The sequence below is a fragment of the Terrapene carolina genome, unplaced genomic scaffold (genome assembly GCF_002925995.2).
Source record: "Terrapene carolina triunguis isolate 2854851 unplaced genomic scaffold, T_m_triunguis-2.0 Scaffold511, whole genome shotgun sequence".
Taxonomy (NCBI): domain Eukaryota; kingdom Metazoa; phylum Chordata; order Testudines; family Emydidae; genus Terrapene; species Terrapene triunguis.
Genome location: NW_020664862.1, coordinates 907,329 through 920,631, shown reverse-complemented (window position 1 = coordinate 920,631; position 13,303 = coordinate 907,329). Strand labels below are relative to the sequence as shown.

The 13,303-nt window shown below is 49.4% G+C and overlaps 1 protein-coding gene and 1 pseudogene across 1 annotated transcript; both read left to right on the top strand.

Moving 5' to 3' along the window:
- Positions 1–2,536: 2,536 nt before the first annotated feature.
- On the top strand, positions 2,537–4,054 carry LOC112115626 (annotated as a pseudogene).
- A 5,009-nt stretch (positions 4,055–9,063) lies between these two features.
- On the top strand, positions 9,064–10,029 carry LOC112115627 (olfactory receptor 51G2-like). Its single transcript, XM_024212759.2, has one exon. The coding sequence runs from the start codon at positions 9,094–9,096 to the stop codon at positions 10,027–10,029; it is 936 nt and encodes a 311-aa protein (XP_024068527.2). The 5' UTR covers positions 9,064–9,093.
- The last annotated feature ends 3,274 nt before the right edge of the window (positions 10,030–13,303 follow it).

Below are 13,303 nucleotides of genomic sequence, written 5' to 3'. Positions count from 1 at the left end.
AAAGCGAGCTCGGAGTGTTAAAACCCCGATGCCTCGAGTCAGGATTTCACAGGGGGTCCCATTTCTAGAGGTGCCGTGTGCTCTGGGCCCGATCCTGACAGGGGCTGAGGCAGAAGAGACCCCATGGAATATCAGTGACTCGTTCCCAAATCGCCTCAGGTTTATTTGCTGCTGGAAATTTAACAAGCAAATGAATTGATAATGATTTTGTTCTCTGGCTCGACTGTGAATGCAGGAATTCAGAGCTATGGTACTCTGTGGTAACAAGTCCAATAGAGCATATTTCTGTTTCCTGACTGGCTGAGGGCTCCAGTGTTTCTGTAAATGCCCCTCAGAGTTACAGGGGTACCGGCATCTCTGCCCCCTCTCTGGTCTCCAAGTGCCAGATCTGAGTCCTCATAGATTTCCTTCTCATGGGGTGGAATCCTACAACCTTCACACCCTCAGACGCCCTGGGCTACAGAACACTGTGGGTCGACTGTGCCTGCCCAGCTGGTCCAAATGGGTTCAGCACCTGTGATTCTTCCCTCTGGGAGTCTGTGACTAGTGGTAAGACAAGTGACCAGCCAGCCTTCCCGAACCAAAATACTGTTTAATATGAACAGTAGGACTAAAGCCTAACAGGGGAGAATAAGAAAGTTTTCAAACAACCGTCTTCCCCTGTTTCTGACCCCGAAACCTTCCTGCTCTGAGGGGGACCCAGGCAGGCCGAGGGCCTTGAGTCTTCCCCACCAGTGTCTGTGCGTGTCAGTCTGAAGAGCTTCTCAGCAACAGCTACCCCACCTCTGGACAGACTCATAGCGCTGGCAAAACAAGCTGTGTAACGTGGCTGGAGCCGGGAATTAGGCGTTTTCCAGCTAGTAGCTCCGGTGTTGTCTCTCAGCTTCCCTTAAGTCCTTACTGAGGGATGGCTTTTTTCAACTGTTGCTTCCCTTCCTGCTTGTTCTCCACCAGCCTCTGTTAAACTAAGAGAAGCGGTACTGGTTTAACCTAATATAGCCATAACATAAACACCCCAATAGTCAACCCAATATAGCTCTACAGCAAACATCCCAAGAACATTATAGCAGCTCCATGTATACTCATGCATTTGACTTTGAAATCCCCTTCCTGCAAACCCTCATCGTGCCTGAATGACAGGTGCTGGGGTTACTATATACTAGAGAGTGAGAGCTCAGGGAATGAATATTTCATATACTGATCCCAATGCCTGTTACCACCCTGGATACCGGCTACAGAGAGACAGAACAGAATCTGCTATTAGCCCAGGGGCAGAGGAGCTACTAGACTTTTGCTTCCTGACAAGCGACTGAATGAGGGCTGAGACGCTGCGATCTTTTCAGATTCTGAAGAAATCCCGATGACAGACGCTACATTCTAAATCCCACTCTGACCTGAGAAATCATCTCTGAAAGCAGATCAGAGGGGAAAAAATGGATTGATACGTGTGTATTACAGTACAGATGTGTAAATTTTATGCCAAAACTTTTCACTGTAATACAACTATTAAAAAACAAACTTTCATGACGTTCATGTATACTGACAGCCAGAAGCAGAGTTGTTGGAATCTCTACAGGAAGGAGCAGTGGTAACTTTACTGCTTAATGGCTTTTGCTTTCGAAAGTATTTCAGTAGTACTCCTAATACTGTTGGCAATGGGTTTGAGTTATTAACTCTTTGTTCAGTGAACAGTTGTATGATACTGTCTCCTAGTAACTGACCAGAAGCTGTTTCTAACACTTACATTTGGGGTCATGAACACAATTCCTCTGCAATACCTGTGCAGTCTTTCCAAAAAGTCATGAGAGACCAGAACCGCTGGTCAGTGTTTCAGGAAAGAGTAGACCTGAGGTGCAGAAAAGGGGAGTGAAAATTACCCATCACCTCTTATACATGCGTGGCTGAAATAACTTGCACACCCATGTGTGAAGAAAACCCCTCCCCCACCCAGCTGAAGTAACTGTCTGTGTTAGCTTGTAACTTCCCAGATATCTACAGACTGAAATAAAATTATTCTACTTAACTGCCAGGGGGCAAATTTGTCACATACACATGGGAAACATGCCGCGTCAGCTATTGATAATCTTAACTCAGGAAGTTCCTTCAAGAGGAAATGTAGCCAAACTCCAACCCTGCAGACAATGGAACTTTCTGTGCCTGCGTCCTGTAGATAACTAACTGCTTGGTTTGCAAAATAACGTAAGGGGGCGGGGCAAGTAGATGAACAATAAGGGGTCATAAGAGGGGCGGATACATGTAGCTTGCTAATTATGTATGGTAATGATGGCAAATTTTGGCCAATTATGGAGCGATAGATTATCATAGTCAACTGCCTATAATGCTTTGGTGTAAGTGTTTTCTTTGATCTTGATGACTTATGAGCTCGAACCCAATTGCAATTGAAATAAATGGACCACCCCTCCCGGGGCTCCTTGCTTGATTAGCTGTGTCCATCTCTCCTTATTCCTCAGCTGGAACGGACAGGAATTTCTATGACAAGACCATTGCATGGGGAGAGGATGCAGGTCATGTGACAATGAAGAGACGCCTATAGGATGATCGAACTCTCTGGATGCAGTCAGATTGCCCAGGCAAAGCACTTCAGCTCCTCTTGGGGGGGATTCTTGGGAGTCAAAGTGTATCACCAGGAGGATTTTGTAAGGGAAAGTTAATAGAGCCCGTTTCTGACCGAATTTACACATGTAAATCTGGAGTAATACCATTGAAGTCAATGATATTGAATTCAGAACCTGACCCTAAGAATTTATCCCATGTGCTGGAAAGAGGCAGACACATTTATAAATAGCTTCAATCCAGGACAGATAAATACAATGACCGCTTTCACCATGCTCTTCCCATGTGTTCTCTGAAGAATCTGGACCTGGCCACTGGATACTGGGCTATATGGACTACAGTTATGATACAGTCTGGCAGTGCCTATCTTCCTATTGGGGGTGTAAATCCAAGACTATGTTTTTACTCATCTTCCTTGAGCTCCTGGGAGTCTCTAGACTTGCAGTGAGAACAGAAAGATGTCTCACTAAATGTCATCCAGTCTCCTGTTATTTCTCCTTTCAGGAAGAAAAGTTCAAAACTTCTTGGACCTGCCCCATACATTATGTCAGCTGTCAATGACACCAAATTCAACTCTGCAGTGTTCCTTCTCACCGGGATACCTGGGTACGAAGACGTGCATCTCTGGATCTCTATCCCCTTCTGCCTAATGTATGTTATTTTGATAGTAGGAAATTCAGTCATTCTGTTTATTATAAAAACAGATCCAAGCCTCCATGAGCCCATGTACATTTTCCTTTCCATGTTGGCCCTCACAGACCTTGGCTTATCGATAGCCACCATACCGACAATACTGGGCATATTCTTGTTTAATGCTAGGGAGATCAGCTTCGATGCCTGTTTTGCCCAGTTGTTCTTTATCCACTCGTTTCAATGCATTGAATCCTCCGTGCTCTTGTTGATGGCCTTTGACCGCTACGTAGCGATCTGTAACCCACTGAGATATGCTTCCATCTTAACCCTGCCGAGAATAGCCAAGATGGGACTTGTGTGTGTGCTAAGAGGAGTAACCGTAATAATCCCACTCCCCCTTCTCCTGAAACGGTTCCGATATTGTCGAGCCAATGTCCTGTCCCATTCCTACTGCCTGCACCAGGACATCATGAAGCTGGCTTGTTCAGACATCACAGTCAACAGCATCTATGGCTTGTCTGGTTCACTCTTAATTATGGGGTTGGACTCGCTGCTCATCTTCCTCTCTTATGTGATGATCCTCAAAACTGTGCTGAGCGTTGCGTCCCCCGCGGAGTGCCTCAGGGCCCTGAACACCTGCGTCTCCCACCTCTGTGTTGTCCTGCTCTTCTACACTCCAGAGATAAGCTTGACTGTGATACACAGATTTGGGAATAGCTCTTCTCACTTGCTTCAGATTCTCCTGAGCTATGTCTACCTTCTCGTCCCGCCCCTGATGAACCCAGTCGTGTACAGCGTGAAAAGCAAACACCTTCGTGCGAGGATAATCAGGGTGTTCATCAAGTGAAGGGTCAGTTCATCACCCAGTTCCAGCGCTGGTGACATGGGAGACCAAAAACACGAGACACAGACACTTATTCCATCCTGAACCCTTACATCTGAGACGAGATGAGCTACTCATCTCCTCTCTATAGAGAGAAGTTGAGACGGGGTCTAAGGCTTGAAGCAATGGGATAGGGACTGCCGCCACCTGCTGGTGAGGGTGGACAGCGCTCACTGGGGGAAGGAGACCAAGGCAGGCAGCAGCATTTACAAAGTGACTGTGTTCGTGGAGAGCCAGGGGACCGGTGGAATGTTGGGCCATAAAGATCCGTATCGGTAGCTGCTCCGACCTCAGAATTCCTGGCTATACAGTCAATAAAGAGAAGGGATATGGATGTTGTTTCCCATTACACCTGGCCTGTCACTGTCCTGTCTCTGGTTAAACATCCACAGGCCATGAGGAAAGCTGCAGAGCTGTTCTGCAGTTGCAGTCCTGCTTCTTCCTGAGCGCTCTGGGTGCTGTGTGATCCATGGGGGCTGCAGCAACTTTGGACAGGGGCTGTTCAAGGGGCACGGTCACCCACCCTTCCCCTACACCCTCAGCCAGGTGCTTGTGACTGAGCCATGTCAGAGACATCATTAACGTAGGAGCCCCAGGGGAAGCCATGCAGGCAGTACATCCTTGCCCCCACGGTGATGCTCTGTAGACCGCAGACCTGCTCAGCCCTCTCCCCACCGAGGTAGAACAGAGCTGCGTGTGTGAGTGAGGGTCTGACCCACAGGTGTCCTGGCAAGAGACTCAGGCCCAGATTCCCTCCTCCTCCCTCTGTTTGTGCTGCCCTAGCAATGCAAAGGGGGTGGAAAAGGGAATCCGCTCCCCTTCACAGGCACGGCTAGCTCCTCTCGCAAAAGCAGAACATATACAAGAGCAACGTCTCCAAATTGACCCAGCCCCTGCTCCTCTTCTTCCCCCCAGGCCACTCCCTCTGCCCTATCCCTTCCCCTAAGCCCCACCCACTGCTCCTCTTCTTTATCTGAGGCTCCACCCCCTCTCCAGGCCCGAAGCCATAGCTGGAGCATGGTAAGAGCTCCCCATGGAGCCAGAGCCACTGTGCGGAGCCCAAGACCCTCCTCCTGCCCTGGGCAGGTGGCTGGGTGGCCTGAGATCAGCCCCCGGCTTGTGTCCCTCACCCAAGGACGTACCCCAGGAGTACTGTAAAGAGTTCCTGCTTTCTGCAGTGCACAAGAGATGCCAGCTGGACCTGTCAATGCTCAGATGGCTGGAAGTCTGGTCCTGTGGCCTTGGCACGGCTCTGTGACTCAACAGAGTTAGGTTTGATTCCTGTGCCGTGTGACCATGGGCAAGCTAATGGTTGTGTCTGAGCCTCTGCACAGGTGGATAGTAGCCCTGCCCTGCCCTGCCTCACAGCGGTGGCAGGAGGATAAATACATTCAAGGTGCTCAGACCCTAGGATCAGGGCTATGTCAGGGTTCCACAGAGCAAAGCCACTGACATTTCTTACCACAGCCTCCTGTGACAGCTGGCTTCTGGGAAGTCCCGTGACTCCAGTATCTTGGTGTCTGTATCAGATGTGGCAATAAACCTGAACACATTCCCTTGCTGAAAACCGAGTCTGTGCATTTATTGGTGCTGTGTTAGGCGCTGAGTACCGCCAGATTAATTTCTGGGTTTTTTTTGTAGGCTCCTTACAGCTCTTCCCAATGTTTTATTTTGTTTCTGTGCTTGATCTCTCTGTACTGCTTGCCGCCCTGCAAGGGGAGCGGGAGCTCTCCAGGGCTCAGTGGATTCTCCTGCTTCTTTTAACTCTTATTTTTGTTTGTGTTACTTGCCCCGCCAATTTTGTGACGTGTTGTCTTAACCATTTAACAGCCGTGTTTATAGTTTGCAATATTCTATATTTCAAGACTACAGTCTCCGCCCTAGCCTTACAAATTGAATTACATGTTTCTTCCCTACTATATTTCTTTAAATTCCTACAGACATCTTTTGCTAGCCACTCGGCACGTCCATACTTTATTAAACTCTCTGGGGAAGTGTAGGGAGGGGTGAAGGGGATTCCCTAACACATAGTTTTCTGCCATGTTCGCTCACGATTCCTACAGAGGACAGCTAGCTTACTTGTCAGATCCGCGGTCGGGGATCGCCAGTGTTGTTCCGCTACGAATGTGTGTTCTCCCCGTGTGCTGTCACAGCTCTGCGCAAACATATGGCACAGCGGACCTCGAGCGAACCACCCAATAAAGCCACAGACTCAGTTTTCAGCAAAGGCACTTGGTCACGTTTATTGCCAACGAAGCACGGTGCTAATGCCCCGGCTCCACGGTTACAGGAACACTAAGACATATATGCCTATGACAGTGGACCGGCTCAGTGAATGGTGGGACTTTCCATTCTCCCCTCGGCCAGACAAAGACATGGCATCAGAGATACATCTTTATACACAGATACAAACAAGTTACATAATGCCCCTGACGTACCACCCTCTAACCTTTTAGGGTGCCACCCATTGATGTATCCAAGGGCCTCCCGTTACGTTGTACATGTTGGTTTGATCAAAACATCTCTATCCATCATGCTGTTATTCCTGCCCTTCTCCTTTGCTAAGTGGTGTTAATAGCACTGACCTACTGCATGGGGTGTTGTACTGATAAATATGTTGCAGATTGCGAGGCGCTCGGATGCTACAATAATTGGAGCCATAGCTAAGTGCCTTAGGGAGATTTCAGCTCTGTTTGCCTTATAAGGACAATTTGGGGCACTGGGTGGAGAACCTGAACTCTTCCCAACACCCCTTGGCGATGAGACCTGTCATTAGCACAGCCCCCTTTGACATGGGAGCTCTGTGCCCCTCCTGCAGCTCGGCAGTACAAGGGGGAATCAGGACGTGCTTTCAGAGAGTGAAGGATCTGGAGTCCATTGCCTGGCCGAACAGAGCCCTGCTGGGCTGCCTCATGGTCTGATCCTGACCCCCACCAGCTCCATGAACACTGAGAGTCACTCTAACACTGGAGATAGATCTCACACCCTGCATCCAAATTAACAATGTCACCAAGTTTGGGGGTATGAGAATCAGGGGGAGGGGGTTGTTTGGGTCCAATAGGGAGCTAGCAGCAGGCTTTTGGAGCTGGGCTTGAGTCACACCCCTTTCTTTTAAGAATGTGCATGGCCTTGCTTAGCCGGTGTGTGCATGTCTCATGCCTGAACATGAGGAGGAGACCCTCTACATTTGAAATACAGATACATAGTTAATATTCGTAACTTCAGATATAAAAATCATACATGCACAAAATAGGATAATCATATTCTGGAAATCATAACTTTTCCATAGACACCTCACAAGATTTTTTTTGTACAAGATCTATTATAACTATGTCATAGTCATATCATAATGATACCACTATGATGAGTATGGGGGACAATGTCACAACTACCTCTTCACCTGCCCTGGAACCTGCATGGCCAATATAAAAAGCTCAGGTTCTTTGGGAAGAGACAGGCTTTTCCCCCGGGTGGCTTAGGGTCTCAGGAGAGAAGGCGCGGCGTGGCATGGCTGGGGGGATTCCAACCACAGAAGAATGGGTGGGGCTCAGGGCTCCAGCCACGGGGGCTGTAGAGACTCTGGGCTTCTCCAGGATGGGCTGGGGGTCACCACTCTGGCTGGTAGGGGGGTTCAGGCAGAAAGAGTGGGGCCAGAGGGGTAGCCTCCCCAAAAAGGGGCTCCACCCGCCACCCATTTGGAAACCATTTGGAAATGGATAGATAATGAGACAGAAATATATGTCTCCATATAAATCCATGGTACACCCACACCTTGAATAGTTTGTGCAGTTATGGTCACCCCATCTCAAGAAAGATATGTTAGAGTTGGAAAAATACAGGGAAGGGTGACAAAAACATTTAGGGGTATGGAACAGCTTCCATATGATGAGAGATTAAAAATACTGGGACTTTTCATCTTGGAAAAGAGATGAGTAAATGGGGATATGATAAGTCCCTAAAATCATGAGTGGTGTCGAGAAAGGGAATCAAGAAGTGTTATTTACCCCTTCACATAACACAACAACCAGGGGTCACCCGTGAAGTTTATATGCATCAGGTTTAAAACAAACCAAAGGAAGTATTTCTTCACACAATACACAGTCAGCCTGTGGAATTCATTGCCAGTGGATGTTGTGAAGGCCAAAAGTAAAATTGGGTCCAAAAAAGAAATAATTAAGTTCATGGAGGAGAGGCTCATCGGTACCTATAAGCCAAGATGGTCAGGGATGCAACCCCATTCTCTGGATGTCTGTAAACCTCTGACTGTCAGAAGATGGAAGTAGACAAGGGAGGATGGATCACCCGATAATTGCCCCCTTCTTTTCTTTCCCTCTGAAGTATCTGAAGTGGCCACGGTCAGAAGACAGGGCATTGGGCTAGATGGACCATTGGTCTGACCCAGTATAGCCATTCTTACTTTCTTAAATTGTTCCTCTGATGGATGCGCTGCTCCAGAGAAGCTCTTTCCAGGGTTTCCCTCTATTATAGGGCTGTTGTAGCCACCCTAGCAGACGTCTGTGGTAGGTTGACCATACATTCCATTTTGGCCAGGACAGTCCCTTTTTAAGCCCTGTCCCGGCCGAACCGATTTTTTTTTTCAAAAGGAGGCATTTCTCCCATTTGCTTTTGCAGACTTGATCAGTTGGCAACAGAAAACAGGAGAAATGCCCACTTCTATCATAAAAGTGGGGAAGTGGAGAGAGGAGGAACATTTGGGGCAGGCAAGTGGAGATACGAGCCCCAAGCCGGGGGTGAAGCAGAGCTGGGAGGGGGCAGGCAGTGTTGCAGCCACAGGTGACAGACTCCTGAAACCTGAGGGGGGCCCTACAGCATTCCAGTAATGGGCAACAGCCTCGCACAGGGGCAGGGAAATGCCTAGCTCCTGGGAGTCTCTAGACTTGCACTGAAAGCAGAAAGTTGTCATGTTAAATATCATTTAGCCTCCTGTTTTTTTCCCTTTCAGGAAGGAAAGTTCAGAACTCCTCAAACCTGCCCAGTCCATTATGTCAGCTGTCAATAACACCAAATTCACATCTGCAGTGTTCCTTCTCACTGGGATACCTGGGCAGGAAGACATACATCTCTGGATCTCTATCCCCTTCTGCTTGACGTATGTCATTTCCATAGTAGGAAATTCAGTCATTCTGTTCATTATAAAAACAGATCAAAGCCTCCATGAGCCAATGTACATTTTCCTTTCAATGTTGGCCGTCACAGACCTTGGCTTATCGATATCTACCATACCGACGACATTGGGGATATTATTATTTAACTCTAGGGAGGTCAGCCTTGATGCCTGTTTTGCCCAGCTGTTCTTCATCCACTCGCTTTCATACATTGAATCCTCCGTGCTCCTGTTGATGGCCTTTGACCGCTTCGTCGCGATCTCTAACCCACTGAGATATGCTTCCATCTTAACCCCACTGAGAATAGCCAGGATGGGACTTTTCTTTGTGCTAAGATCGGTGGCCCTTAACTTTCCACTTCCTTTTCTCCTGAAACGGTTCCGATACTGTCGAGCCAATGTCCTCTCCCATTCCTACTGCCTGCACCAGGAGGTCATGAAGATGGCTTGTTCAGACATCACAGTCAACAGCATCTATGGCTTGTCTATTAAACTCTTAACGGTAGGCTTGGACTCATTGCTCATCTTTCTCTCTTATGTGATGATCCTCAAAACTGTGCTGAGTGTCGCATCCCACGCGGAGTGCCTCAGGGCCCTGAACACCTGTATCTCCCACCTATGCGCCGTACTGCTCTTCTACACATCAGAGATTGGCTTGTCTGTGATACACAGATTTGGGAACAGCTCTTCTCGCTTCCTTCAGATTCTCCTGGGCTATGTCTACCTGCTGGTCCCACCCCTGATGAACCCAATCGTGTACAGCGTGAAAAGCAAACACCTTCGTGCGAGGATAATCAGGATGTTCATCAAATGAAGGGTCAATTCATCACCTGATTCCAGCGCTGGTGACACGGGACATGAAAAACATGGGCCACCTATTCCATCCTGGACACTTACATCCGAGATGAAATGAACTATTGCTCTCCACTCTGTAGAGAGAGGTTGAAAAGGGGTGAGGAAGGACAGTGAACTGGGGACAGGGTCCAAGGCAAGCAGCAGCATTTACACAGTGATTTTATTCATGGAGAGCCAGGGGACTGGTGGGATGTTGGTCCATAAAGAGCCATATCAGTGGCTACTCCGACCACAGAATTCCTCTCGATACAGTCAATAAAGAGAAGGGACGTGGATGTTGTTTCCCATTACACCTGGCCTGTCACTGTCCTGTCTCTGGTTAAACATCCACAGGCCATGAAAAAAGTTGCAGGGCTGTTGTGCAGTCGCAGTGCTGGCCCTTCCTGAGCGCTCTGGGTGCTGCGTGATCCATGGGGGCTGCAGCAGCTGAGGACAGGGGCTATTCAACGGGCATGGACACCCACCCTTCCCCTACGCCCTCTGCCAGATGCTTGTGACTGAGTCGTGTCAGAGACATGATTAACGCAGGAGCCCCAAGTGAAGCCATTCTCACAGCCCTCCGACCCCCGTTGATGGCCCCCTGCCTACCAGAACAGGGCTCCTCCCAAACCTCTATTCCCAAACCAGAACCCCTGAATCCACAGCCAGACCAATCTCCCCCCCCCCCCCCACTCCCTTGACACCCCCTGCTGTTGATCTGCCCCATTCTCCTCCAAACCGAACTGAATCAGGCTGCTCCACATCTGACTGCAGCTTGGCATGTGCGGCTCCCCACTGGGCCTGGAGCACAGGTGGTCCAGAGCAGTTCAGTAGGGCAGGGGGCTCAAGTCTCCCGCAGGGGCCCTGGTGGGGGGATGGGGCAAAGGGACCCCAGTTGCACCGCAGGGCCCGGGTTGAGGGGGGTCAATTGTAGCTAGGAGCACCCACTGGTCAGGGTACCCAACATCTGGCTGCTGGTGCTGCCTCCTGCGCAGCATGCTCCAGGATCCCAATGGCCCCGGGCCTCTGCATTCGAACAGTGGCGGGGCTGGGGCAGGCAAACAGGGTAGGGGAGCTGCAGGCACAGCACCCTCCCACCAGCACTGCCCCAGGCCGGGCAGGGGACCAAGAGCCCAGGGAGGAGGCAGGGGTTGCACACAGGCGCAATCGAGGAGCCCAGCTGTCCGCGGCGTGCAGCAGCCAGAAACCCCTGACCTGGGCCTGCCGAGCCTCCTCCCGCACTGCACTCGCTCTGCCAAGTGGTAGGAGCTTCTGGGGGGAGGAAGTAGGGGCAGAGCGGAGCCGCAGCACCTGAGGGCTCCTCTCCACCCCAGTCACTGGCAGGAGCCCTCAACTGGCCGGCTGGCCGAGAGGAGCAAGTGGGCATGGGCGGAAGGGTGCAGGGAGAAGCCCTGGGCCAGTTGGCACAGAGGAGTGCGGGGTAGGGCCTGGGAGTGGAGAGGTACCAGCAGCGTGGTTGCTTGGCTGTAGCACACAAGTGGAGGGCCGGGCTGGGCCATCAGGCTGAGGCCACTTTTAAGTGTGGACCCAGAGCCATGGCACCACTGGCACCATTATTAACCCAGTACTGAGACAAACCCAGGGCAAGGTGCCCTCTTTGGCGGGCCACCCTGGGCAGCTGCCCATACCACCCACCCCAAAGGCTGGCCCTGAGGATGAGATCCTAGAATGTGTCAGGTGACATAGGGAAGTGTTAATATCCTTATACAATGCACTGGTGAGACCTCCTCTGGCAAACTGTGTAAAAGTCTGGTCACTCCTATTCCAGAAAGATTAATTTAAATTGGACGAGGTGCAGGGAAGGTCTCCTTGGATGGTCAGGGCAATGCAGAGCCTGTCTTACATGGAGACTTAATGAGCTTGGTTGGTTTAGCCTAACACAACACATGCTGAGTGGGGATCGGATTTCTCTATAAATATTGGGGGTGGGGGGAACACCAGGGAGAGAGACAAACTTCTGAAGCTAAAGGACAGTTTTGGCAAAAGAAGAAATGGGGAGAAACTGGCCAGGTCTAAACTCAGTCTGGAAAGGAGAAGGAGGTTTCTGACCATCTGAGGAGGAAGGTTCTGGAACAGCCTCCCAACAGAAGCAATGGGGGAAAAACAACCCAGCTGGGTTTAAGATGGTGCTTGACAGGTTTATGCACCGGATGATATGCCGGGGTCACCTGCCATAGCTGGGGACTGGTCTCATTGACACAGGAGGTCTCTTCAAATTCAAGGTCCCTATGGGTTACATTCACCCATTTTGCATCCACCAGGAGCTCATGTGGAGTTGCTTGTCCACTATGACCCTGCTCTGTGCCCTGGCAAATGGATTTTTCACTCAGTAGATTCAGAAGAAACCCATAACTCACTGTTATCATCTGGAAAATAATTGTTCTTGTGCTCCTGTTTAGTGATGTCACAGGCATTTAATTCCCTGAGTTTCTGGTAATTTCAACATGCTGAGTCACCCAGCTGCCCCCTCCCCAGCCACTAGCCCCAGATAGGAAGGATGATTTAGGGGTTAAAGTGCTGGCAGGTGACTCATAGGAACTGACTTCATTTCCAGGCTCTTCCACAGTCTTCTTCTGTGACCTTGTGCAACTCATTTAGTCCTTCTTTGCCTCAGCAATATGTGTTTTAATACAGCTCAATATAAAGGTGTACATCTAGGAACAAGGGTTGCTGGGCATCCTTATCAGATGGGGGACCCAATGCTGGGAAGCAGTGACTCTGAAAAAGACTTGGGGGGTCATAGTGGATTATCAGCTGAACATGAGCTCCCAGTGCAACACTACAGCTAAAAAGCTACTGCAATCTGGGATCTACAACCAAGGGAATCTCGAGTTGGACCAGAGAGATAATTTTACCTCTGTATTTGTCACTGGTGTGTCGACTGCTGGGATCCTGTGTCCAGTTCTGGTGTCTAAAATTCAAGAAGGAAGTTGATAACTTGGAGAGGGTTCAGAGAAGAGCCATGAAAGTGGTTAAAGGATTAGAACATGTGCCTTGTAGTGATAGACTCAAGGAACTCAATCTAATTAGTTTAACAAAGAGAAGGTGAAGGGGTGACTTGATCACAGGCTCTAAGTACCTGCAGGAGGATGAGAGAAAGTTATAAGAGGATCCAATGGATGGAAGCTGAAGCTAGACAAATTCAGACTGGAACTAAGGTGTACTTTTTTTTTTTTTTTTTATGAGGGTAATTAACCTTTGGGACAATTTGCCAAGGGCCGTGGTAGATTCTC

Bases quoted from the DNA above. Each gene is read 5' to 3' on its own strand.
- LOC112115627 (XM_024212759.2), top strand. From the start codon at position 9,094: ATGTCAGCTGTCAATAACACCAAATTCACATCTGCAGTGTTCCTTCTC.